We start from the raw sequence: 25,345 nt of genomic DNA, 5'->3' as shown, positions 1-25,345 counted from the left end.
GGAAATAGAAGGTATGGGGACAAATGCAGTCTGAGCTTCCTTGGTGGCAATCATGGTCTTTAATTATTAATTAAATCACATTTTTGATTTGGAAGCAAGTTTCAGCTGGTAGGTGCTGGTTGAAGTACAGAGCTCAGAGGGAAAAAGACCTTAAACCTTAGTTCTTTGGAGTTCAGCCCCTCCCCAGCATCATCAAACACCCTCTTTCCTTCCTTTGGTTCAGAGCTCTTCGAATAAGTGGCTTTATGCGTATTTGACTATTCTTTTATCCCATTAGGTCCATTTGAGTGACAGAAAAAGACAGAGTCCTCTTCCCCGAGGTGGGGCTTGCAAAAGACTAGTCTCCATTACGTTTTTCTCTTCCTCCTCCTCCTCCTTATTCTAGAACTCTGCCTCCATCAGGAGTGCAAGGGTCCTTGTAGAGAGACTCCTGGTCAAGAGGACAGGCAGAGGTACCAAATCTAGTTTTGACACTAGTTTATGCTACACGGTGCCCTTGAGCAAACCTCTTTACCTCTCATGTGTGAAAGGTTTGCATGTGTGTGTGTGATCCCTTGTATGTAAACCCACGTTACATGATCCCTAAGGCCCCAGGACTCCAGACAGTTTATGATTTCTCTCCCACGATGGGCAGAGGTGAGTAGACCTGATGAGGATTTCAGGTCTTGGTGAGTATAACTGCACCAAGAGGAGCTGCAGTTTCCAAGGATTCCGTGATGTTTACAAAAATGCTGCTGGCCGGGGTGACGGCCTTTCTGTCCCAGTGTCTAGAAGGCTGCCTTGGTTCTGGTGAATATCCAAATATGTATTTTCAATGAAGGAAAGAAGAAAAGATGAAAGAGAGGGGGAGATGGAGAGAAGGAGGGGTGGAGTGAGGAGGAGAATCCCTTTGAGAATCCCATGCAGTGAGGGGGCACGCAGTGAGGCACCCTGGAGCTGAGGGCCCCGGGGATCAACATGATTCTGAAGGTGATTGTCATGGATGGTGGGAGGGCACAGCTGGTGCCTAGGCTTCACTGGGTGCCCCCTGGACGTCGGCAGCCATGTTGTTGGTCTGGAGCAAGAAGGCAGTGTAGGCCATATCAGCTTCCTCCTTGGAGGACTAAGGGGGCAACAGGACAGGAGTCAGTGTTTGGGGTGTTGGCTCAGCGGGTGGGGGTCGGAGGGAGGGTAGGCACTAAATATATTGAGTACATAATCCTGGCTTAAGCAACCCCAGACTGTGTTGACCTGCTGCTCTTAATCTAGCTCCCCATGCTCACCAATGATGCATTTTGAGAAACGGAAAGTTGCAGTTTCTAAAAATATCTCCCTCTGTCTCACTACCGCCTTCCGACACATGGAGTGGAACCACGCTTGTTGCCTGGGCCTGTCCCCGGAAGCTCTGCCCACACAGTACATGGGCAAGGTGGTCTAGGCTGATATCAGCCACAGGACCACTATCTCAAAGATGGAGCTTTGCAACGACACAGGGCTGGAGGGGAAGCCCGTCTTCAGGACTAGCTTATTCCCCTAATTGTTCCAGATTCAGGGTCTCTGCTGCTTCAAGGCAGAGTAGATACGATAGCAAGCATTTACAAGCGGGGGTTAAGGAGGCACAGCGGGTGGGAGGAGGGTAATATGTGACCCAGAGTCAGAAGTCACCTCTGGTAGGATTTCAAGTCATATGGCATGTGGTTGGAGTGGGGAAGGGCTTCTAGTGACTATCAAATTGCCTGCTGCCAGCAAATGTCTTTTAGACTCAGGCAAAATGCTGGTCCTGAGAGCAAACTCTCAAGGGAAGGTGGGTGGCCTGAAGTCCACAGGTTCCACAGCTCAGGAAGACAATTCACCTAGTCACTGCCATTTGACATTTGACCTTTCTTACTCTGTGGCTGAAGTTTCTGCGCACTTCCTTCTGAACCCCCAGTCTCCCTCCCCGCTGCATGTTCACGGCCTATAAATGCAGCTCATCTCCTGCACCTCAGCCACATTAACACCACGGCCGGTAGGATACGTCTTGCCCTCAAAAAGTTGACACTATCTTCCCTATTCAGACATCAGCCCCAACTCTGAGATATGACTACAGACTCTCATGCTGCACTTCCTTGTCACACAAGTGGGGCCGCCATCTCCCTCCTCACTCTTACCCTTTTGGGCTTCTTGGGTTCTTCCGTCTCCATGGTATTCCCAGTGGTGGCGCTGAACTCTATGTGAAGAGCAAGGTGGGGGGATTAGCCTTCACTAGCCTCATATTCCCACCCCAGAGGCAGAGTCAGGTATAATTCCTGCTCTCCCAGGGGTTGGGCATTCCCTTGAGTGAGGGACATACCATCTTTTCCTCCAAGAGATGTTTCCTGAGTGACTTGAGAGGCTCCCATGTTGTCATTGGCACCAAATTCCCTGGAGTTCTCGAAGTCCGACATGCTAATGTCTGTCCTGTAGCTTCTAACCGAAATCCGGTCTGTCCAGGAGAAAGAGGAGTCGGTGTAGGGACAGAGGACAAATGTGAGCAGGACATGCTGCCTCTGAGGGAGCCCCAAAGGATAGCTGGAAGGGGCAGCGTGGCAGGTTGCTCACCTCTGACTCTGACCCAGAAATGATCAGTCTCCTTCTCCATCCCTTCTCACAGATAATCAAGACTCAACAACCCCTGACCCTTCAACGCACAGTGTCTCATTCTGTCCTCACATCAGCCCAGTGAGGTGGTTATTATTATCCCTGCCTTGAGCCCTAAGGAAACTGAGGCATGAAATGGGGACACCCAAAGTCATACAATCAGTCAGTTCTCAAACTAGGGTAGAAGTGTAGTTCTTCCTGAGCTCCTCCTCCTGCCAATCCTGCCTCTAAACTTGAACCCCGAGCCATCAGAGATGATGTTCCAGAGATAGCAGCACTTTAATGTACATTTTGGGTAGGAGCTTATCTTTCCCCATCCTGCTTTCCCAGAACCCTTTCTTGGAGCCTATGAAAGAGAAGGAACTGTAGTAGCCCCACCCCCCGCCCCCCCCCCCACACACAAAGGGCAGATAAGACCCCACGGAGGTCAAGGGCTCAGGGTTGGAGATGGGGGGCAAGGGATCTCAGGCACTCACCAACATTCTTCCTGTGCCGTGCTCTGAGCACCCCCACTACCACGGCCCCCAGTGCCAGCACCAGGCCCAGGGGCACCAGGGTAGAGACAAGAACTTTGGAGCTCCTGCCTTGTCCTGCAGAGCTGGAAGAAAGACTGAGTTAGTCACTGGAAGGGAGACCTGGGGTCCCAGGATGTGCTGACAGGTTGAGTCTCACTAGCTCCTTCTTTCAGTCCTTCTCTTGACGTGGCCCTCTAGCTCTACTCTTCTAAGGATACTTCTCAGATATGGCAAAAGCAAAGACTGGGCCTTCTCTGCGTCCCAGGCCTGGGAAATTAAACTGAATGGTGGATGCCACTCCAGCCACATGAGAAGGGCAGAGGAGCCTCCTGAGCACAAGCCAAGACAGTGAAGCCTTCTCCACTATTGACAGGTAGACAGGCTCTCCTCTATGGTCCCCATGGCCCAACCTGAGGTCCTTGTCCTCACCTGTCCGTGTCCGCGGATGCTCTGCTCTCACCAGCGGGGTCTCCAGTATCCTCCACTGGTCTGTCCTCCACAGAAAGCCTGGGATCCTGAATCACTTTGTTCTCAGTCTTCCTGACACTTGACTCTACTTCCTCTTCACCAGGAGCAGCCCTCACTTGGCTGACATCTTGGGACCCTAGAGAAAGACGAGTGGGACTGAATGATTGTTCTTTGTCAGTTTTCACTCCCTGGAGTTAGGGAATCCGTGGAGTGGGACTTCATTAGCAATCATAGGGTCAGGGTGAGATCTCAAGGCTGTTAGAGTGGAGTCCAGGATGACACTAGAAAGAGAGGAGTGATGGTCCTCTCTAGCTTGTCAGACGATCTCTGTCCTGTTCGCACCAAATCCATGTCCATCTACAAGGATCCATGGCATAGACCCGGCTCTGTTTCAGGGCTAACCTATCATTTGGAGACGGAAGTTTTTCTCAGCTTTGAAACCCTGCCCAAGGTCTAGGGACCACAGGACTGGGTGCAATAGTGCTGCCCCCTGGTGGTAGCTTGGCAGTAGGTTCCTCAGTGAACCAGACCAGCTGCACCCAGACACAGTAGGATTTCTAGGGGGACTAATCACACCCTCATTAGGAATAAAACATTTTATGTGACATTTTAAAAAGAGACTTAAGATGCAAACTTTCTAGAAGGGATTGCCTTAATTTTCTTTACCAGATCTTGTACATGAAGATATCTGATCCTCTTTTGACAGTAGGCTTTGGCAGAGCATACTGCATGTGGTAGTGACTTTGAAATTTCTGCATATAGAACATCTCTCCTATAGAAAGGGCTTCAAAATGGCCTGAAGGGACAACTACGGGACTTGTCTTGAAGCTGAGGTCATATGGCAAACCTATTAATATTTATTTATTTATTTTTAGTTTGTATGTTTATTTCAGATGCTCTTTTTAGAGGGTCAAATGAGACTATATAGAGGCTGAATCTCCCCCTGCCTCTAGTCTCTTATAACCAAACCTAAAGGCCACCCCTGTTGGAGAAGCCTGTAGGCAGGAGCCTTTCTCTGATGTCCCCAGGGGGGTGCGTAGGCCTCGCCCTCAGAGACTTACCCCTTACCCTCTCCTCGACTGCCACATAGACAGCCATGGTCTCCCCGTATCGGTGGCCTTCCTTCACCCCGCACCAGTACCAGCCTTCATCCTCCTGGGCAACTGGGCTCAGGGTCAGGGAAATTATCTGGCTCTTCTGGTCACAGTTCACGAAGGCCTGGCTGGGGCCATCATCTTGGGTGGGCAGGGTCTTGCACCCTTTGTTACTCCACTTGCACCAGTATTTCTCATAGGAGTAGTATTTGCACGGGAAGTGGCAGGGGAGCTTGAAAGTCTCTCCCACCCAAGCAGTGACGTTCTTGGGTGCCTTGAGGCTCGGTTCTCCTGGAGCAGGGAGGGAGGGAGAAATAGGCACACAAGTTGGCATTGGTAATGCTGCAGGGAAGTGGCTGTGGTGAGGACATTTGTCCACAGCCCGTGTCCTCTCTGGATAGCATTATAAGTAAATACATGATACTGAATACATCAAGAATGCAACCATGTGCCTATGTAATGATTATTGTTGATGACCCCCACACATTAATCTAGTCTATCATAAAACACAAACCCTTGACTTCAGTTTGCTTTCCTTGTTCCTCTCTTCTCTTCTAGACTCCATACAAAGAGCTGCACTCTACTTCAGCTGATGCCATATATACTGTGAAAGAAGCCAACGTTCTTGATAATAAAAGGTTCTATGTGTGGTGGTCTGGTGAGTGTGGGGTTTTCTCAGGAAAGGGTGGTTGTTACAATTATGAAAACATGACATCTCGGCAGGGGGGCTCTCTCCCGAGGTCCGTCCCATCAGCATGGGATGAGATAGAAAGAAGAGTGGTTCCGGGTGATGTCGCTGTTGACTGGATGATCCTGGGGATGCCTCCCCTCTCTTTCGCCCCAGTTCAGCTCTTACCTTCGACAATCTTGAGCTCCACTGTGGACCTCCAGCGAGTATCGCCACTGGTCAGACACCAGTAGAAGCCAGCGTCCTCATTGGTGAGCTGGTTGAGTAGGACTGTATAGGTGCCATTGCCTGGCTCTTTGTATAGCGCGAGCCTGCCCTCATACTGTTCATTAACCAGCCCCTCACTCTCTACCAGCTGCTGGCAGCGGCCATTTTGAGTGTCTTCCCAGCGACACCAGTACTTTAGGCTATCTGTTTCCTTAGGGTTGTAGGGGCAAAGCACTGCCACGGAGCCTCCGACCACACCTTTCACCACAGAGGGACTCTGGGGCATCGTGGTCTCTGCAAGTACAGACAGAGATGGAATTTCAGAACATCAGCAACATGGTCTTGGCAGTCTCTTCCGCATGGTCTCAGCCAGAGTGGGGAGTGAGGTTTAGACTATTTACCTCACTCTCCTTAGAAAATGAGAAAGACTGTCCTAATGTCACAGAGCCTATAGCTGGAGCCATCCAACCAGACTCCAGTGATCTTCACCACTAGCCTGGGCATCTCATTTTCTTTTCCCACCTTATTCTGGGCAGAGAATAGAAGGAGTTTAAGGAGAGGCCATCAGTCCTTGAACTCCTTGGGCTTCTTACAAAATCTCTCCCTATGTAACTATTTGTCAGTTTATTAGCTCATACCATAAAAACGGTCAGATGGTTTTTCTCCAAATTAAGAAAATAAATTTAGAATGGTATGATTTAAAATATAAACTATGTAGCACAGAAGGTTTAATTGGTTAGGACCCTGAGGGCCATCTCAGAAAAGGATGGCCATTCTCCAATAAGCCAAAGCTGAGGTTCACTGGGGATGCTGAGCTATGAAGATGCTGAAGAATGTGATGAGGACTGAGCTGGGTATAAAAATGATGGGCAGAGAATGTGAGCCCCTTAAGGAAAGGTCACAAGAGCAGGGACACTGAACTGCAAGTACTGGTTTGCTGTTTCTCATGAGGGTAACTTTATACAGGATGCTCCCAGGTGAAAGGGAGCAGGGATTTAATTATTTCACCACCCTCCTGGATTTCCAAAGTACAGCTGAGTAGGCCAGATGGTGCAGAATAAAAAATAACCCTATGAGATGTTGAGGAGGAAATTTAGAGGCTGGGGCATTGCCTTCCTGGGAGAGCTCTGAGACCAAGAGAAGCCAAACTTTCTCCCATTTGAGTGTGAAGGATGAGGTGCCATTCTTTTCAAAAGACAAAGAGAAGGGACAGGTGGCCCCTGCAAGCCCAGGGTTCCATGCTCAGTCCTTATTGTGGCTCTTGGAGACCCAAATGATCTACAGGTTTTGCCTCAGTCAAGTGCTTCACCCTCCTTTCTGTTAATCAGGGACAGCCACTGAAAGGCCTTTAATAACCTAATTAGTCATTACACAAGTAATAGGTAGTAGGTAACACAAGGCAGAGGCCATGTTTTCTAGCTCTCCTGTCCAGCTGTCCATGGGGACATGCAGTTCAGAGTTTGTCAGGGAGCAGACATTGTCAACTGACTAATCGATACTGGATAGACTCATAGGGTGGGAGCCAGGTGCCCTCCTGCTGGGATGACTCTTCCCCTCCCAATCTCAGGTCTCACCTTCATTGACAAAGAGTTGCCATATCTGAGTGGGTGAGCCTTCATGAGGTTGGCCATCAGAGTGGGCTCCACATAGGTAGTACCCTGCATCCTCTTTCCTCAGGCCAGTGATATGCACACTAAAGAAGCCTTGGTTCCTGGGAGTGAGCAGGATCCTGCCCTCAAAATCCTTAGACTTCTTCCCCAGGGTGTTGATGACCACGTCGCAGTCTTCCCCTTTGCTCATTCGGCACAGAAATTTGGACACATCTGCCACCTCAGAGCCCAGGGCACAGTCAAAGGTCACTGAACCCCTCAGGTCTCCATAAAGCAGTTCAGGCTCAGGCTTCAGCACTTGGAGGTCAACATTGTGCTTATCATTACTGGAATCATCCCCAGCCTGGCAGACGTATATCCCAGCATCGCTGAGCTGGATTCGTTTGATAATGAAACTGAACGTTACTTGACTGGTACCATCAATATCGATGTCTGTTCTGTTGCTATAGTTGGGGTTCACATACCCATTGGAGTCAGTGACTAGGACACAGAGCTGGCCTGTCTTCTTGCACACAGACTTCCTTTTCTCAGAATTTTCGGACTTGAAAGGGCAGTTAATGGTCACTGTTCCGCCCAAGTCAGCTATGTAGACTTCAGTGTCATCTCCGACCCCAGGACCTGCAAGACAAGGGACAGGTGGCCATTTGTGATTTCACTCTCTTGAAACATAGGGCCGGTCAGCATTCCCAGTGAGGACCTGGGTGTGCCTCTCACCTTCAGAGCTCTCCTCCCCCGAGGGACACTGTCAGAATATGTCTTCCAAGACTGAGCCTCATTGCTGTCTCCTCCGTGAAGCCTTCCCTAAACTGACACTAATCTCTTCCTCCTTTGTGCTCTCTTGACATTTATAGCTGTATCTCTTTTACATCTGATCTTGCATATAGTTAATTATGTTCCCCACAGCGTGGAAGTCCCTTGAGAGCAAAGACATCCCTTACACACGTTTGACTCCCCTGCAGTGCCTAGCACAATGCCTATACATAGGTGCCAAAATTAACGTGTGCTAAAATAAACAGAATGAATATAAGTAGAGGGTGATGGATTTCAGCGTGTTGTGATAGAAGTTTCTAAAATTTACAACAGTCCAAACATGGAATGGGCTGCTTTGTAGAGGAATGAATTTTGGCCATTTGAAATGTATACTCATGGTCTCCAGTGTTCTGGACATCCTGTATAGAGTCGACTCCAAGCTCTCCTCAGCTCTTAAAATTCTCCCATTTTATGACTCTACATGACTACTTGAATGAACTCTTCATTTAGTCCACAGATAATAATAGGCACATCCCAAAGGAGCAAAACACATCTTTGAGAACCCCTCCAGTTTTCCTCCCTTAAGACCTATTTCTCTCTTAATTTCTTCTTGATTATCTAATACGCCTTGGTCATTGAACCTGGCCAGAAGGATCTTTCTTATTTTTCTCTCTTCTCAGTTAGAACAGGCTTGGCCAGTGGCCCACTCCTTCAGAGCCCTGGTCTCTGGGCGAGAACTGATCACTTAATTTATGTTGAGGGTGTTGAGGGACTAATGGATCCCAGGTAAGCAATGCATCTTGAAAGAACCCTTCTGGTGTCGTAAGGTCTTGATCTGAAGGTGCAACAATGGCAGGAATTTAAGAATCTCTACAAATCTCTCCCTGCCTTTTCTGTCTCCCTCAGTTCAAAACCCCTTTGCTCCACCTGCCACAAACCCGGTGACAGATCTCTTCCTCCTGATGCTCTTCTAAGCTATAGTCTTAGTAAAGCCCTAAAATGTGATAGGCCTTGAAGACCTAAAAAGTCCCCCCACCACCCCCAAGTAGGTCCTATAGGTCTCATTTCCATGTTCTATTATGTAAAGTCCTTGCCTCTGGAAGAAGGACACACAGCCTTCCCATCCCAGGCCAGACGTGCTTCCCTCTGAGGAAATTCTTCCTGAAGCCCTCCAGTTGCTCCTGACATGAGCCCCTCTCACTTTCCCAAAGGAGCCCAAGGAGCCTAGATTCTTACCCTGGCCGACCTCCAGGCTCACATCAAAGTTGAGGCCTCGGCTACTAATGCCCAGACCACACTTGTAGCGTCCAGAGTCATTCCGGGTGAGATGGCCAATGTTGACCACAAATGTGCTGTTCTCGGGGAAGTTGGTGAGCTTGGCTCTGCCCTCGTAATCCTTGGAGATGTAGCCCTCCGAAGAGATGAGGGTTGTGCAGCGGCCCTTGGCTCCCTGCCGGCACCAGTACTTCCGGGTATGCCGATTGACAGAGGTGGCCGGATAGTAGCATGTGATGGATGCTGAGCCACCTTCCACACTGCTCACCTCCTGGGGACCAAATATGGGACTCTTCATAGAGACCACTGTGGGGAGAGAAGACACACGTTTTCTGAGGCCCGAGGAGGTAAAGCCTGCTGAAAGGATCCTGACGGCTCACCCCGAGGAGATGAAATTTTCCTCCTGACGCATGTACCTTCGGCGGGTTATTTGCTATGTACTACAGCTGGATAATTGTTGTGATTGGGTATAAAGATGGATTAATCAGTATTAAATTCTAACTGTAACTCATTAAAAGTAATCACTGCAAGGACAATGGAACGGCAAACTTATTTAATGATAGCCTTTTTCATAAAAAAGCCACTTTGTAGGATGCTATGCCATTGCCTTTATTATCTATTATTTTCTTATATTTCTAAAAACACTTGGCAGATCCTTTTTTTTTTCCCCAGCAAAGATACTGACAGCCAAGAAGGATAAGTCATTTCCCCCAAGCCCCATAACAACTCTTAGAGATGCCTGGTTTAAGGTCAAGATCTTTTTTTTTTTCCCCCTCCTGGTGAAGACCTTTCACCAGACTTCCTGGCCTTGAAGCGAGGAATTGCCATTCCTGTCCCTGTCCACCCCCAACACTTGGTCATCCATCTATGTTCAGACATGACCTTTCTGTATCATCTGTGAGACTTCCTCCTCGAGGGAGTGCAAATTTTGAAGGTGGCATCCCTGCGGATAGAGTTGATTTTAGTGCTCCCAGGGAAATGGATCCTGGAGGGCTGGGCTGGGGCCTGACAGACGCACCTGGGAAAACCGCCAGCAGGCAGGTGAGGAAGAGGAGCTTCATCGTTGGTGGCTCTCACGGGGCTGTGCCACCCAGGCCAACTTCTTTCGTGGGAAGCTGAAAGACAATAGCACAAAATATGAAGCTCTTGCGTCTTCCAAGACTAAGTTGGCCTTAAAGTTCCTGCAACACCTGTTTGGTTTTGTAGCTCCAGTAACTCACATAAATTCTGTTGAAGGAATGAATGGCTCCGCCTTCCCCATTACGGCTCAAAGTCCCATTATCCCCTAGTACTTTTTGTTCCTTAATAGTCGTGTGTAGATTTTTGTCTTCTCAACTATGCTGCCTGCTCCTTGGGGATGGGGACACAGGTGCCATTGTTTCTATATCCCCGTCTGGGAGGCATGGTTCTGGGCAAGATCCATAAGGTCTCAGGAACAACTTGCTGGATGATTGGTTACTACCGAGTGGCCCCATCTCTCTGTTTCAGCTGCACTCCCTACATCCCTGGAACCTTTTATGGTGTGTTCATATATGTAAACTGAGACCCATAAAGGAGGCCTAGTAAGGATTAAAGTTGTAAATGTAACAATGGTGGTGTCTTACCATGATCTCTTTCCAGGCACTGTGTTAAATAATGTATGTGTATTATCTCATTTAAACTTAATATCTCCCATTTGCAAATGACATATCGGACAAAGGGCTAGTATCCAAAATCTATAAAGAGCTCACCAAACTCCACACCCAAAGAACAAATAACCCAGTAAAGAAATGGGCAGAAAACATGAATAGACACTTCTCTAAAGAAGACATCCGGATGGCCAACAGGCACATGAAAAGATGCTCAACGTCACTCCTTATCAGGGAAATACAAATAAAAACCACACTCAGATACCACCTCACGCCAGTCAGAGTGGCCAAAAATCAGGAGACTATAGATGCTGGCGAGGATGTGGAGAAACGGGAACCCTCTTGCACTGTTGGTGGGAATGCAATTTGGTGCAGCCACTCTGGAAAACAGTGTGGAGGTTCCTCAGAAAATTAAAAATAGACCTACCCTATGACCCAGCAACAGCACTGCTAGGAATTTACCCAAGGGATACAGGAGTACTGATGCATAGGGGCACGTGTACCCCAATGTTTATAGCAGCACTCTCAACAATAGCCAAATTACGGAAAGAGCCTAAATGTCCATCAACTGATGAACGGATAAAGAAATTGTGGTTTATATACACAATGGAGTACTACATGGCAATGAGAAAGAACGAAATATGGCCCTTTGTAGCAACGTGGATGGAACTGGAGAGTGTGATGCTAAGTGAAATAAGCCAGACAGAGAAAGACAGATACCATATGGTTTCACTCTTATGTGGATCCTGAGAAACGTAACAGAAACCCATGGGGGAGGGGAAGGAAAAAAAAAAAAAGAGGTTAGAGTGGGAGAGAGCCAAAGCATAAGAGACTCTTAAAAACTGAGAACAAACTGAGGGTTGATGGGGGGTGGGAGGGAGGGGAGAGTGGGTGATGGGTATTGAGGAGGGCACCTTTTAGGATGAGCACTGGGTGTTGTATGGAAACCAATTTGACAATAAATTTCATATATTGAAAAAACAAAAACAAAAAATAAAATGAAATAAAATAAAATGTTATCTTGTATCAACAACAACAACAAAAAAGAAATGTTAAGTGGTAGAAGAAAATCATAGAATTTGACTTCACAACACCGAAGTCTGCCACATCCTCCAAACACAGATAAAATTGTTTATTTAGAAACACTTAGTATATCTCTATAAGTTTCCTGAAGTTTGTGAAAATACGCTGAGCTGCTCTTAAAAAAATTAAAGAATGAAAATAAGCAATAAATAAATAAATAAATAAATAAATAAAAATAAACTTAATATCTCCCTCTGAAATGGATGTCCTTCTCCACATTTTACACAGGAAGAAATGAAAGCTGCAATTTAAGTGTTTTCCCTAAGGAGTTAAGTGTGAGGGTGGGCAGGGTGAGGGGTGGGGAATGGGCAAGATCTGAACGCAACCTCCTCAGACTCCAAAGTCAAAGCCTTCACTTTTCCCAATGTGCCGCGTTGCACCTCAGCATGGCAGCAGGCTTATCCTCGTGCTCATTCCTGTCACTCGTAGAGCCCCCGTTGCTTATCAAAGCATTGTCATTTATCTTTTTACTGGGGCTTTATAACTTCCCTTTAACTAAAACAGAATGGATATAATTACAAGCATTTTATGGATAAGAGAATCAAGATCTTGAGATGCTGAGTGATAGGCCCAAGATTTCCCAGGGACTTGGCTTCTGTTATCCTACCTTGTGGCTTCCGTTATCCTGCTTTGTGGTTCAGGGCAGATGAAGCTGGAGAATCCAAGATAAGGCCACTTGGAGGGTTCAGTGCATGCAAACCTTGCCACATCTGTGGATGTAGCCCTGGGTTGGGGCAGGGAGTGTGGTTTGAGGGTCCCAGGGTTCAGTCTTAGGACCCAAACTGAGGCCCAGAGGAGGAAAGAGGTGGACAGAGGAGTCCCACTTTCCCAAGGATTTCAACAGGTTTAACCTTTGGAGTGGTTTGACAATGAGAGCATTAAGGGAGAAAACCATGTCAACAAGCACAGGGCAATAATGAACACCCATAAAGATAAGGAAGCTCTAAGCAGTTAGGAGCCCAGGGAGTGATCTCTCAGGCTCCCCTTGCCACCTTCACCCTTGTTCCCGCTCCCCGAGACTCCCTTCACTAGACTGAGCCAAAGGCAATAGAGTTGTTTATCTTGGTTATTTCTTTTCCGTGGGGGAATTTCCCAGCCAGGAACCTTTTTATTTCCTTGTGGAGACAAAGGTATTCTGTTTCTCCAGTTCTTTGGAAGAGTAAGGAGAGTGGGTTAGGGAAGGAGGGGACAGACGGGGGTGTCAGGTGACAGCTTGAGGTTCTCTTGATTCCAGTTAATTGCCCCAGACCTTCCACACCAGGCCAATGGTTAATTTCTGGGGCAGGTCCTTAGCCAAATGCTCAGGAGATGCCGACTGGGGGAACCCGGAGTGGACACTACAGGTCACCATGAGAGAGACTCCCAGGCGGCACCAGGTGGCAGAAGGCTGGGAAGTCTGTCTCCTCTGGAAGGCTTGGGATATGCTGGCTGCAGAGTCCCAGGGAAATTACTCACCTGCCATTTGCACCGGCTTTGGGTGCACTGACAAAATGCCACATGCTTTAAGAGCCTAAGCCAGCAGTATTTTCCTTGGTTCTGGTTCCTCTTCTCATCTCTAGATAAGCAATCTCCCTAATATGTCTGTGAGACAGGAAGGGGTCTTCCCATGGGCTGAGTTGAGGGGTGCAGTTTCTCCTCTGGATTGATCAAAGCGATTTGCTCTGGGTCACAGAGAGGTAGAGGCCAGGTTTTCCCAAGTGGGGGTCCCCACTTCTGCTCCAGGCTTCCTCTCATTTGTCACATGCTTGGATGGCTGCGAATGGCCTCCCGGAGAGAGGATATGCAAGCGGACCCTTTACGCTTTGCACAGCCTCGGGCCAGGGATGAGAGCATCGGGCATGCACAGCTGGAAGGGCGAACCTGGCCGAGAGTAACCTTGGTGAGGAACACACAGTCTGGTTGCAGGGTAGATCATGGGCGTGCAAGGGCACCCCCACTCGGAGAAGCAGGAAATCGTCTTTGTCCAAAACTAAACTCGAAGCACGCTTTCTCTGCTAGAAGCTGAGGGGGTCCTGGGCTTTGAGAATCATTAGAGATCCCTTCCTCTCAAAACCAGACATTCCCCCCAAAGCGCATCAGGTCTCAGGGATGCCCCAGTCATGGTGGTTGCAGTTGGTTTAAGGCAGTTGCGGAAGGAAAGAGCATAATATTTATTGGCCACCTACCATGCACCAGATGCTTTGCTAACTGCTTTTCTTATATGACTTCATCATCACAGCATCTCAAGAGGTAGATCGTCGTGTTGTAAATGGGAGCTCTAAAGGTTAGAGAGATGCTTGGCCCCAAGACCCACAGCAGAATTGGATCACTACCCTATTATCACTCCTTGGATGAACAGAGGGACCTGTCCTTTGGGGATCTACATAGGCTAGGATATCACGATGAAGGCATTTTTTCTCATCCTTAAAGATGAGAAAACCACTTAAAGAGGAGTGGTTTTGTTTGGTTTTACTAGCTAGGCTAGGATATTCTAAATCATTCTCGTGATACCCAGTTACTACCTCTGACATATTTATAACATGCCCACACAGTTGTGGATTGGGGCAGGATTTTCAGCTGGGCCGGAGAACAGAGTTTGTCTCCTAATAAAATTACTCTAGCTGGCTCCCCTTCGGTTAGAGTGGCTGAACTTCAGCTCTACTGGCTTGGAGTCCAAACCTTTGCCCATCGAATTCATAGTTTCCTTTTTTATTCAGAGGGAGACGGATCTCCCAGACCAGGTCCTAGCGTGGCTGCTGGTGAACCACATGCTTCAGTCACTCTGAGCTCTTCATCTGTTTAGTACGTAACAGGGGGCCCCAGGGCATGAGGCTTTCCTTGGCCTGGACTGAGTGGCCCCTTCCCCTGCCTCCAGGAGAGGCACTGCCTGAGTCCATTCGGGACCACCCCTTTAATCTCCCTTGAATGGTGGAGCCGAGCACATACTAGAGTGATCCCGGAAACCGCGTTATCACTGAGGGAGGGAGAGCGGTCTGTGTGCTTTGGAAGGGCCTCGGATTTGAAATGACAAGTGGGAGTTTATGAGAGTTTATGTAGTTTATGTAAGCCCCGGACTGTGGGACAGTCTCCAAGCAAAAGAAACGTTCAGGGAAGCAATAAGAATTCCCTTCTTGCCCATTAGAGGGCAAGAAGATGGGGAGAGAACAGCCAAGGGAATCAAAGAATGTACGAGCTGGAAAGATCCAAGACTTTCTATTCCCATCCCTGTCGTTAAAGCAAAATGTAAGCGGAAATTAGACATTTGAAATAGCAGCTCCATGAAGCTCTGGGAATAAGCCTCATGGATTTCCAGATGCCCTTTTTGCAAAAACTTAGAACCCTATTATCGATTCCATCCCATTCTGCCTTGATGCATAGACGCTTATCTCACAGGCTTTCTCAGATAGCTAGCTCTGCAAGGCAGGGGCCAGCTGAGATCGGCCTCCCCCACACAGAGGGGCTTGCATCGCAGCGTCTGGCAAGACCTGGCTGCTCAGCAAAGCCCGATGGGATCGGAAATGGTTACATCCCCATCCCCTGTGTGGGAAGGGCAGAGTCAGGGTTGGTTTCTTTCACTTTGCCAAATGCCTTCTTGGTTCTGGGCTCGCCAGGGACAGTTGCATGAAAAGGGGCCTGGAGGATGGAAAAGAACCCAGAGGTCCTGAGTCCTGCTCTGTCACAGGCTACCACAAGAGCTCTACCACTTGGGCAAAATATGCCGGCTCAACTCGTTCATCTGTCAAATGAACATCACCGTCCCTCAACTCTTCTAGAGACAAAGGCTTCTGTGGGGTGGAGGACGATGGAGGGGATAACGGGACATGCATATGGAAGTGCTTTCTATAGTATAAAGCGCCCTTCAACTGTAGGAGGCAACAGTCAGTTTAAGGATAAGAGAGTGCGGGTCTGCACACCTGACTTTCATGGTTGCCGGGCGCTTGGAGAGCAGCACAGATCATGGGCTCTGCAGCTTGGTTATCAGCTCTCGCACGCGGGGTCTGTGTGGTCTGGGGGTAGGGGATTTAAACTCTTTGAGCCTCAAGTCCTCATTTGTAAACTGGAGACAATTGTACCTAGTATAGAGAATCGCTATAAGGACAAAAGGCCACAACACAGATATGTAAAGTCCTTAGTATGGTGTCGGGCTCAAAATATGTTAGTTCCTTTCCCAACTCCTCTCTAAAATCAAAACAGTCCGTGTGCCCGGATGACTCAGTAAGTTCAGTGTCCGACTCTTGCTTTCAGCTCAGGTCACTATCCCAGGGTCATGGGATCAAACTCGGGCTCCACACTCAGTGTGGAGCTTGCTTAAGATTCTCTCTCTCTCTCTCTCTCTCTCTCTCTCTCTCCCTCTCCCATCCCCACCCCCACTGGCACGTGTGCTCTCTCTCTTTCCCTCTCTAAAAGAAAAAAAGTAATAAAAATAAAATCAGCACAGTCTTCTCTTTTTCACGTCCTAGAGTGACAGGGGAATAGAAGCCTCTTCACTGGGCAACCTTTGAAGACAGGGGATGAGCTACCCAGGTTGGACCAGCATGGCCTGAAGGAAGAGAGTAGGTTAGAAGCAGGTGATATAATTAGAGCTAGCACATATGGAGTTATTCTCAAGTGCTTTACATGTGTTAACCTCACTTAACGTTTTGCAGCCACCCTAGGGAGGGAGAATAAAACGGGCAAACCCATTTCACATATGAGACAATTGAGGCACAGAGAAGTAGGAGATTTGCCCAGGGTTACAAAGTTGGTAAGCAACCGCCATGGGATTCAAATTCAGGTTCTCTGGACCAAAAGTATAAGCTCTAAGTCACTATGCTGCACGAGGAGGGTCTTGACATTGAGGGGAGCAGTCAGGAGAGGAGGGAGCAGGAAATCCACTCTTAAAGAAGTTAGTCCAGTTCTCTCCTCTCCACTTTTCACGGGAAAGATAGTTCCTGGGAAGAGACACTTGAACCCAGAGGTGGGTGCCAACAGAGAAATTTCTTCCTGAAAAATAATAATAGCTGCTATTTACTTAGCATCTACCGTGTGTAAGTCATGTTATGTTTGTTTCCGATAACAGACACATTGCCCCAAATTTTTTTTCTAGGTGATTTTGGAATCCCAACCCCAACCAACCCAGAGAGAGGGCAAGACATATGTGAAGAGGGTCTCTGCTGAGCACCTGCATGCATAATATTACTCTCTTTCTTTTTTAAGTTGGGTATTTTGTTTTCTAGGTGATGGCAAAATGTCCCCATGACCATGTTACAATGACTGTACCAAAATGTTATCATTCACACTCGCTGGGTGATTTTACACCACTCACATTAACTCGGGGAGTCTTCGTTTCCTAGACTATAAAGGGGATTGTGATACCTATGTGGCCCGACCACCTGGATTTGTCTCAGGAGGGGAGGAGAGGAAGCTGCGAAAGCCCGTGGAAAGTGGATTTGCTACGTGCCAGCCGCTATCTTCGCGCTGTCAATAAAATACAGCCACTGAGGTCTAGAGGCGCTAAGAGAGAGGCAATGATTACAGAGCCAGTGGCTCCCCTGACTCCTGGTTCATTGCTCTCTCTGCTACATCTCCACATCCAAGGCCAAGGAGAAGGACGGATGGATGAAGGGTTCCGGAGCTGGCTCCGGTGGGCAGATCGCTGCCTTCTACCCTAACCCATGAATGGGCACATCCCCTCTTCAGAGGTGGAAGAAGCTAGAAGCCCCCCAGTGAAGAGGCAGAGTGATGGCGGAGGCTCTGGTGCAAAACAGCACCAGCAGCTCAGGTGACCCCAGTCCTGGGGGCAGTTACATAAGCGGAGCTGGGGGTGCTGGGAAGGGAGCTCTCACAGTGCAGCAGCTTGCGCACGACGGTTCGGTGGCCGGCTGGGGACGCCGTCAGGATGGACAGCGGGAGAGCACGGGGGGCGGCGGGGGGGGGGGGGCTCCTGGCTGCAGGGCCAGCAAGACCATCAGGACGCAGAATGCCGTCTGTGCCTGGAAGGGGGCTCTGCCCACCTTGCCCACTTACCCCGGGGGGACCTCATTTGCCCCACCATGGCGAGGGCAAGGTGATAGGATGACACACATCATGCCTCCGTGTGGCAGGAATCACCTGGAACAAAGCTAGGTTGAACCCGGAAAGGGTCCCCGAGCCTCTCCGAAAAAGGAGCTGCGCGTACCCTCCCCAGGGAGCTGGATGTGGAAAGCTCCGAGCCTAGAGGAGTACCCGCTCTGTGCCGGGCACTCTGCATGCGGTCTCTTACCCAGGAGCGCCTGGCGCTCGGTTAAGTCCCTGAGTAACGGAGCTAAACTGAAAATCACCAAGCTCTGGTTATTTTTGCTCTGGAGGTTACAAAGCAACTTCACACGTATTTTCTCGTTTGCACCTCACACACCCGAGGGATAGGGATTATTTGTATCCCCACTTAACAGATTTAGGAACCGCGGCGCAGAGAGCAATCACGTGACTTGCCCAAGGTCACACACTACGTGTGTTAGACTGTTGGTAGGGAGTTCTGGAGGCACGCTTTAGAGCAAAACTACACATGCTGACCACAGACATTCCTTCTGCCCACCTGCTGCCGTTTCACAGACATGGGGGGGGGGTTCCCCACACACGTGCGTCCTCGCTCATCTCTCTCGCGCACCTCTGCTCCCCGGCCACGTGCTCAGCCGCACAGGCTGCGCCCCGTGTCCCCCTCACCGCACTCTCTGTGGGCTGGCCGTTGTGAATGTAGAGGGTTTTCTGAGCCGCCGTCCCAGTCCCTTCCCAGAGGGCATCGTGCTGCAGATCCCAGAACAGGCACACTTACTTTAAGCCACTGTCTTCTCTCCTGGCAACTCAGTTTCAGGGGCACAGCCTGCCGGCCAGTCCACAACCTGGGGCTCTCCAGAAGTTGCCAGCAGGACACTGGATGCGGCTGCCAAAACTGAAACTGTGTGCGGTGCTTGACCCACACCTGGGCTCTTAAAGGGACACTCTCCCATAGGCATGGCGGCCAGCCAGGGGCACGTGACTCTCAATGATCCCTTGCTCTCCTTTCCTTTTGGCTTTTCTGACTGGTTCCATTTGCTTCCCCTTGACCTTGGGGAGACTGTTAGCAGGGAACCCTCCATTATTGCAGCTGCAGGATGCGAGACAGAGTATCAGGCATGAAGAGCCTGTTCTGCCTTTTTCTAGCTGCAAGATCCTAGGCAAGGCCCCTTCATGTTTCTTCCCATCTGAAAACTAGGGATAGTAATCCCAAACCTGCAGGTTGAGGGTATAACCAGATACCCCCGGTCCAGGTGTGGAATGAAGTTGAAGTGCATTTGATGGGGCACAAGTGGCAGGAACGGCTCTCAGTCCATGGCCTCTCATCTCTGCTCACTCTGGAAACCCCCCACACACACTTTCTAGGATACTTAGCCTGGATTAAGTCCACTCTTTACATACATCTTCCAAAGAGCCCCCTTCTACCAGCCCCAGTGCTCTCAGGAACTGTGGGGGCTGCGGATCTTCCCATTCTACTCCCCACAGGGATTAAACACTGGCTGCTTCTGGGCTCCCCTAAAAATGGCAGACCACGGAGTCCTGTTGGGACCCACGCTCTGAGCCACAGCAAAGTCGGTGCTGATCTACTGAGCTGGTGGCAGAGGAAAACCTCCTTCCCTATCTCAGTTAGTCCTTGGTGGTCTTCCGGACATGACCCGGTTAGGATTTCTGGGGTGCCCCAAATGCAGTGCTGTGTCACACAAGTGACGCCCAGTCCCCAACATGCACACATATGTCCCCCCAACACCCCTCACCCTACCCCCCCCCATAGAATCCTGCCCCATCCTACCTGTGCAGGACTGACCCAGGCTCTCCCTACAGCGTCCTGCAGAGCAAACCCCAGAAGGGGAAGGAGAAAAAGAGAAATAGAGTCCCGGTAAAAACACACGGCAGTTAGAGCCCCGGGTCTTATGTTAGCTAACCACTTACTCACGAGTGAACATGAACTGGCAACCAAGGAGTTGAATGGCCACAAAAGAAACGGTATTTTCTAGCATGGAGCTTCATTTCTGACCCCAAACCTACAATCTGACTAATGTAAGAAAAAAAAATCACCTAGTCGTTTCCAGGCAAACTGGGTTCGATTCAGTGATCTCTCTGTCACTTCACTCTCGATTTAAAACTCAATCTCATTCTGGATTTACTTTCCTTTTTTGTCTCCCTTCTCTCCTCTGGTTTTGTGTGAAGTCTGGGCTAAGTGGGCACGGGCAAGGGGGCGGCTTATGTCAAGGTTACTGTCGAGGCAATAGAAGGAAGGCCCTATTATTTTGGTCTTGCTTTGTTGTGGTTGTGCGTTGGCCTCATGCTGGGAAGGAGAGAGCCCTGTCTTCTGAAATGTACCTGGTACTGAGGATCTGTGGCCTTTATCCCCGCTCATCCTGAGACATCTGTGGTCCACTCTGTGCTCCCCTTGTCCCTACCTCTGGGCTCCTTCGGGTAGGACCCCTGCGACCTCTCGGCCCTTCCTTGCCTTTCCTGTGGACGCAGGGCGAGTTGGGCTCATCATGAGCCTCCTGAGGCCTTTGGGAGATCCCGTGAAGCAGAGCCTCATTCTCCCCTAAGCCCCTTGTAGCCTTCTGCGCCCCACTGCTCCCATGTAGCCAGAGTTGCAGTGAATTCTGGCAAGACTGCAGACCACCGAAGTTCTATACAGGACAAGCAAGGTGCAGTTCCCCCGGGCTCTGGCACCTCCAGCCTGTTCTGGATATCTCCATCGCTGTCCATCTCCTCTCCCCAGCTGCAACCTGTGAATAAGCGCCCACCCCCCCCGCCCCCGGTAGCGGGTGGGAGGGCACACAGGTACCCCAATAGCTATGCAATCTTTCTCCTCCCCGGGTCCAGGGTCGCTATCAGTGGGAGGATGTGAGGGAAGATGGAGATAGTGTGGGGACAGGGATAGGACAAGCCTGCTTCTGCCAGATTACAGCTCCTTTCAAACCTTTGCCATCTTATGCCTCTCTCCTTTCTGATTCAATCATCAGATATTTGTAGGCTTTTGTTTTCTTGTTTCTCATTAACTCACTTCCCCCAAAGCAGGGCATATCTTGGGTCTAGTTGTTTGAGCTGGAGTGGGGGTTAAGGGGAGCCCACTGAATACTAGGACGGAAACTTGATAAATGTAGGCTTGCAGGGAGGGAGGGAAAAACACCCCTAAAACGGTTGCTTCTCAGGCTGCCTCCGTGGCCCCAGATCTCCCACCCAGTTTCCTTATTCTATACTGGGGAGAATTTCCTAGGTTGTGTCCTGGTGTGTGCTCCCAAAAGTCCCCAAAACCGTCTTAGCAGATCGTGTCAGGCGCGCGCACACACACACACACACACACAGCCCACCTGGCCTACTGATCCAGCTTAGGGGAAAGGGAAAACGACAAGCAGAACCCAGGGAAGAGCCAGAAAGTCAAAACCCTGCGTCCTAGTTTGGGCTCAGCCACATGTTAGCGGTGTGTTCGGAGCCACCTAACTTCCCCTCTCTCACTGTGGCTTCCCCATCGGGAGCTCAGTGGCCCTAAAGCATAGCTCCTGCCTCCGAGTCCCGAAGGCGGAGGGACTGCCCATCACTCAATAATAACAATGATGACAGCAATAATCATACCTTTCAAAACTTACATCACGGCATCTACTTTAAAGTTACCCCCTCCCCCAAAAAAAAAAAAAAAAAAGAGAGAGAGGTTAGAGTGGAAGAGAGCCAAAGCATAAGAGACTTAAAAAATGAGAACAAACTGAGGGCTGATGGGAGGTGGGAGGGAGGGGGGGATGGGGGATGGGTATTGAAGAGGGCATCTTTTGCGATGAGCACTGGGTGTTGTATGGAAACCAATTTGACCATCAGTTTCATATATTTAAAAAAATTAAAAAAAATAATAAAGTTCCCCCCTCCCTCTTAAGAGACTAATAAGAGAAAAATATACTAATAAGAAGAACTAAAGCTTCTTATTTGACTTTCACGCCCCTGGGACTCAGCAGGAACTGGTCTCAGAACACACGTACGTGTCCTGGTTCCGGCCCTGCTTCTAACTTATTGAGTGACCTTTGCCAAATCGCTTCCTCCTTTAGGGCTGCAGGTGTTCCTTCTGTTAAATGGGAGGGCTGGGCCGTGTGGTTTCCAAAACTTCTAGTCCTCGGATTCTGTGTTTTGAGGGAGCACTGCATTTGATTCCTGTGGCTATTGTAACACTGCCATAACTGTGGTGGCTTAAAACAACCACAACGTGTTCTCAGTTCTGGAGGCCAAAAGTCTGAATCAGGAGTGGACAGAGCCACGCTCCCTCTGGAGGCTCTAGGGGAGAATCTGTTCCCCCCCCCTTTCCTGGCTTCTGGTTGCTGCCGGGTTCCTGGACATTCTTTGGTCTGTAGCTGCATCATGCCCCTTTGGCCCTTGTGCTCATTTTGCCTTCTGTGTGTGCCCGCAAATATTTCTCTGTTCTCTCTTACAAGGACACTTGTGATCCACATGTAGGGTCCATTTGGGTAATCCAGGATGATCTCTTCGTCTCCAGCATCTGGACTGAATCACATCTGCAAAGACCCTTTTCCCCAATAAGGTAACATTTACAGATTCCAGGGATCAGGTGAACACGTCTTTGGGGGGGGGGGGCATTTTGCAGCCTTACTGCAAGCATCTACTATGCCCCTGACCAGTTTGGGTGAGGTCCAGGGAGATTGGGAACATCAGGAGAGTGTGTCTCTGTTCCCCAAGGGCATATGGTCTAATTGAGGAGTTATCATCCCATACACCACTGCCAAGGATCAACACCAGCCAGGTGGTAGTCGGCATGGAGAGGCAGTAAAGCTCTGGGGAAAGCTCACAGGCTCCAAACCCAGAATGTCTGGGGTTCACATCCAAGCCCTGCCACCTGTTGGTCCAGGGGACCCTTGACAAGTTACTTAGGGTCTCTGGACCTCAGTTTTCTCATTTATCAAATGGAGCTAATTATACTTACACTGTGTGTTTGTGACAAATACCAAGTATAATGTGGGCAGTGACTGGCTTCTAACAGGTGCTTATGATTCAGCTTCAGATGAATGGGACAGCATGGGCTTTCAGAACAAAGAGAGATTCCCCACTGATCAACGAGCACCCAAGGGCAGAGAAGTGGAATGACTTGCCCGACTTCACACCTAATGGCATAGGTGGGTCAGGAACCAAGGTCTTCCAGCATTGGGAAGTTTCCTCCACTTCCCAAAGCCTTCACTCCCCAGATGGATCTTTTGAATCGTGTTTCCACGGGCTGCAATGGACTTCGATTTGCATCTTCAACTGATTCAGGGAAGATTGGAGAGGACCAAGTACACAGCTTCAACCCTGAATCCTTGGGTGGATGCTCCGAGACCCTGGGAAGCCACCCATGGAGAGGGGGAGGCCTAAGCCATTGCATCCTTCCCCAGACTTCCCCTGCCCTTCTGCACTCCTGGCCGCTGCGGATGGTGCTTATGAATGCCGATTTTGCCAGACCGGTGAGATAAGAGCGGACAGATGAAACAGCCTATCGCTGCTGTTTACCGCCAGCTCTCTGCTCCCCTTTGCAGATCTTTGTCTGAGTCAATGGTTAACCCCAGCCTGGAGTCGATGTTTACTCCCAGGTCAGCCAGCCCTGAAATCCAACATTCCTCTGCAAACCAATAATATGGTCAGTTGAGTGTCGATCAGGAGAAAACAGAATTGTGACAGCAAATCTACCGAACTAAATATCAATCCCTTCTCTCCCATTTTTTGAAAGGATAGTTACTATTTGGGATCATTATGTTCTAGCAGCCCTACCCTCGCCATCAGGGGGTAACACTCTATATTTCCTGACCCTAGCTGTCCTGCCTTGGCAGGGATACAGCGTGTACTCTCCCTGCCCTGGGCTGGAGAGAGGCCATGGGTTGGGGACTATTGTCCTTGGTGCCCAGCTGAGTGCTGCTGGCTGGGAAGGTGGTCCCTAGTGTGGCCACTGCCTGGAATCCCACCAAGAAAGTAGGGACTGCAATAGTCCAGTTGGCTGAGCTCAGGTGGGGGGAGCTCACCCCCACCTGGGGTGAGTTTCTGAGTCCTTAATTTGTTTGGAGGCCTGAGCCTTTTCACAGGTGAGCCTCCCTGTTAGGGAGTAAGTAGCGGGGGGGAATAAGCTAGAAACGCTCCAAATCTGCCTGGCTGTGGGGTGATTTCATAGGAGCTCCCCAGGTCCTTCTTAAGAAGCGCGGAGCATGACATCTGTGACTGGCAGCATCGTGCCAATGCCAAGAACAAACTTAAGGAGGCAGGCCAGGTAGTGGACGCAAGGAGGGTGGGAAAGAAGTTCTGGTCACCGGAGAGTGTTGGAGAGGGCGGCTTACTGGCCACATGGACCCATGAGAGCCTCAGAGCTCCTCTTTGTTCTCCGTGAACTCACTGGGCCACCTCCTTCTCCCTCATTACCTGCCTCGCCTTGTCATTGCCCAGGTGTCTGATCCCTCACCTGTTTTCCTAGTTCTGTTCACCCCCAATCAGAGAGTGAAAAACAACATTTCCTCAGGGGCTTCTGGGCTGGGGCATCTTCGTCATTTGGGTGGTGGAATAATGAAGGCAGGAGCTGTGGTGGGAGCCCCCCGAGACCGGCTGCGTCTTGCTCTGAGGAGCCTGTTGTGAGGAACAAGGAAGGAATAGTGAAGCTAGACTGGAAAGTTGGCCTTGGTCCAGAGGCTCTCTGAGTTTCCGCCGGCCGATCCCAGGGCCCCAGAGACTTTTCTTCTCTGGTTCTGAGAGGCAGGAACAAAGGAGCAAACCTTTTCTGAAGGTACCAAACCACTCTCTCGCCTTCTCCCACCTCCATACCCTGGTCAGGGAGAGGCGGAAGGAGGAAGATTTTTAGAGTAGATATCCAAAGTCAACAGGTAGAGTGTCAGGTAACAGGGCCCAGCCCCTCTCATAAGCCACTGGGGTCCTCCCGAACCTCCTGAACACTTGTCGTTTCCTTGTTCCTGGTCTGGCCTGGCCTTCAGCCCAAGGTTTGCCTGTCAGACTGCCACCGGAAAAATATCCCCTGTGATCCCCGGCAGCCCATGCCCATCTGAGCCTCTGCATTCCCAACTGCGCGAGGCTGTATAATCGCTTCTTTCTGGTGATGTATACCGTAATTAATTTTTAGCGGGCTGCACTGCACGGGTGGAGCGGTGTGCTGGCAAAATGGAGAGTTGAGGCCAAGTGCATTCACAAACCCGTCTGCACTTCCCATGCCGGGCCCTAAGAAAGCAAACTCCCTGGTGCCCTTTCCCTGAACTCTTGTCTGGGGAAAAGTACGACATCTGCACTCATGGGGGGAATCAGAAAATGCTTGGGCCACGGCGGTCCTGGCTCTCCTCCTCCCAGCTAAGAGACTCAGGTTAGGGAGCCAGGAATTAGTGAAATTAGGGAAAGATGTGGCCCTTGTTTGACCTTCTCCTCTCAGAGCTGAACTGGGAGACCTAGATCAAGGCAGCAA

General features: G+C 49.7%; 1 protein-coding gene across 1 annotated transcript; it reads right to left on the bottom strand.

Annotated features, from left to right (window-relative positions):
- Positions 1–45: 45 nt before the first annotated feature.
- Positions 46–18,836, bottom strand: PIGR (polymeric immunoglobulin receptor). Its single transcript, XM_049634278.1, has 11 exons — positions 18,686–18,836; positions 10,224–10,320; positions 9,167–9,511; positions 7,145–7,798; positions 5,532–5,864; positions 4,643–4,966; positions 3,543–3,717; positions 3,075–3,196; positions 2,312–2,443; positions 2,130–2,188; positions 46–1,102 (listed from the first exon to the last, which is right to left on the bottom strand). The coding sequence occupies exons 2-11, from the start codon at positions 10,264–10,266 to the stop codon at positions 1,007–1,009; spliced, it is 2,283 nt and encodes a 760-aa protein (XP_049490235.1). The 5' UTR covers positions 10,267–10,320; positions 18,686–18,836; the 3' UTR covers positions 46–1,006.
- Between the last annotated feature and the right edge of the window lie 6,509 nt (positions 18,837–25,345).

This window comes from Panthera uncia, chromosome F1, assembly GCF_023721935.1.
Source record: "Panthera uncia isolate 11264 chromosome F1, Puncia_PCG_1.0, whole genome shotgun sequence".
Lineage (NCBI taxonomy): Eukaryota > Metazoa > Chordata > Mammalia > Carnivora > Felidae > Panthera > Panthera uncia.
This window is presented reverse-complemented; position numbering and strand designations above follow the sequence as displayed.

Bases quoted from the DNA above. Each gene is read 5' to 3' on its own strand.
- PIGR (XM_049634278.1), bottom strand. From the start codon at position 10,266: ATGAAGCTCCTCTTCCTCACCTGCCTGCTGGCGGTTTTCCCAG. The intron at 5,865-7,144 runs GTGAGACCTGAG...CTGTACTTGCAG, and splicing joins GCAACTCTTTGTCAATGAAG to AGACCACGATGCCCCAGAGT. The intron at 3,718-4,642 runs GTAAGTCTCTGA...GTCTTTCTCTAG, and splicing joins AGTCGAGGAGAGGGTAAGGG to GGTCCCAAGATGTCAGCCAA.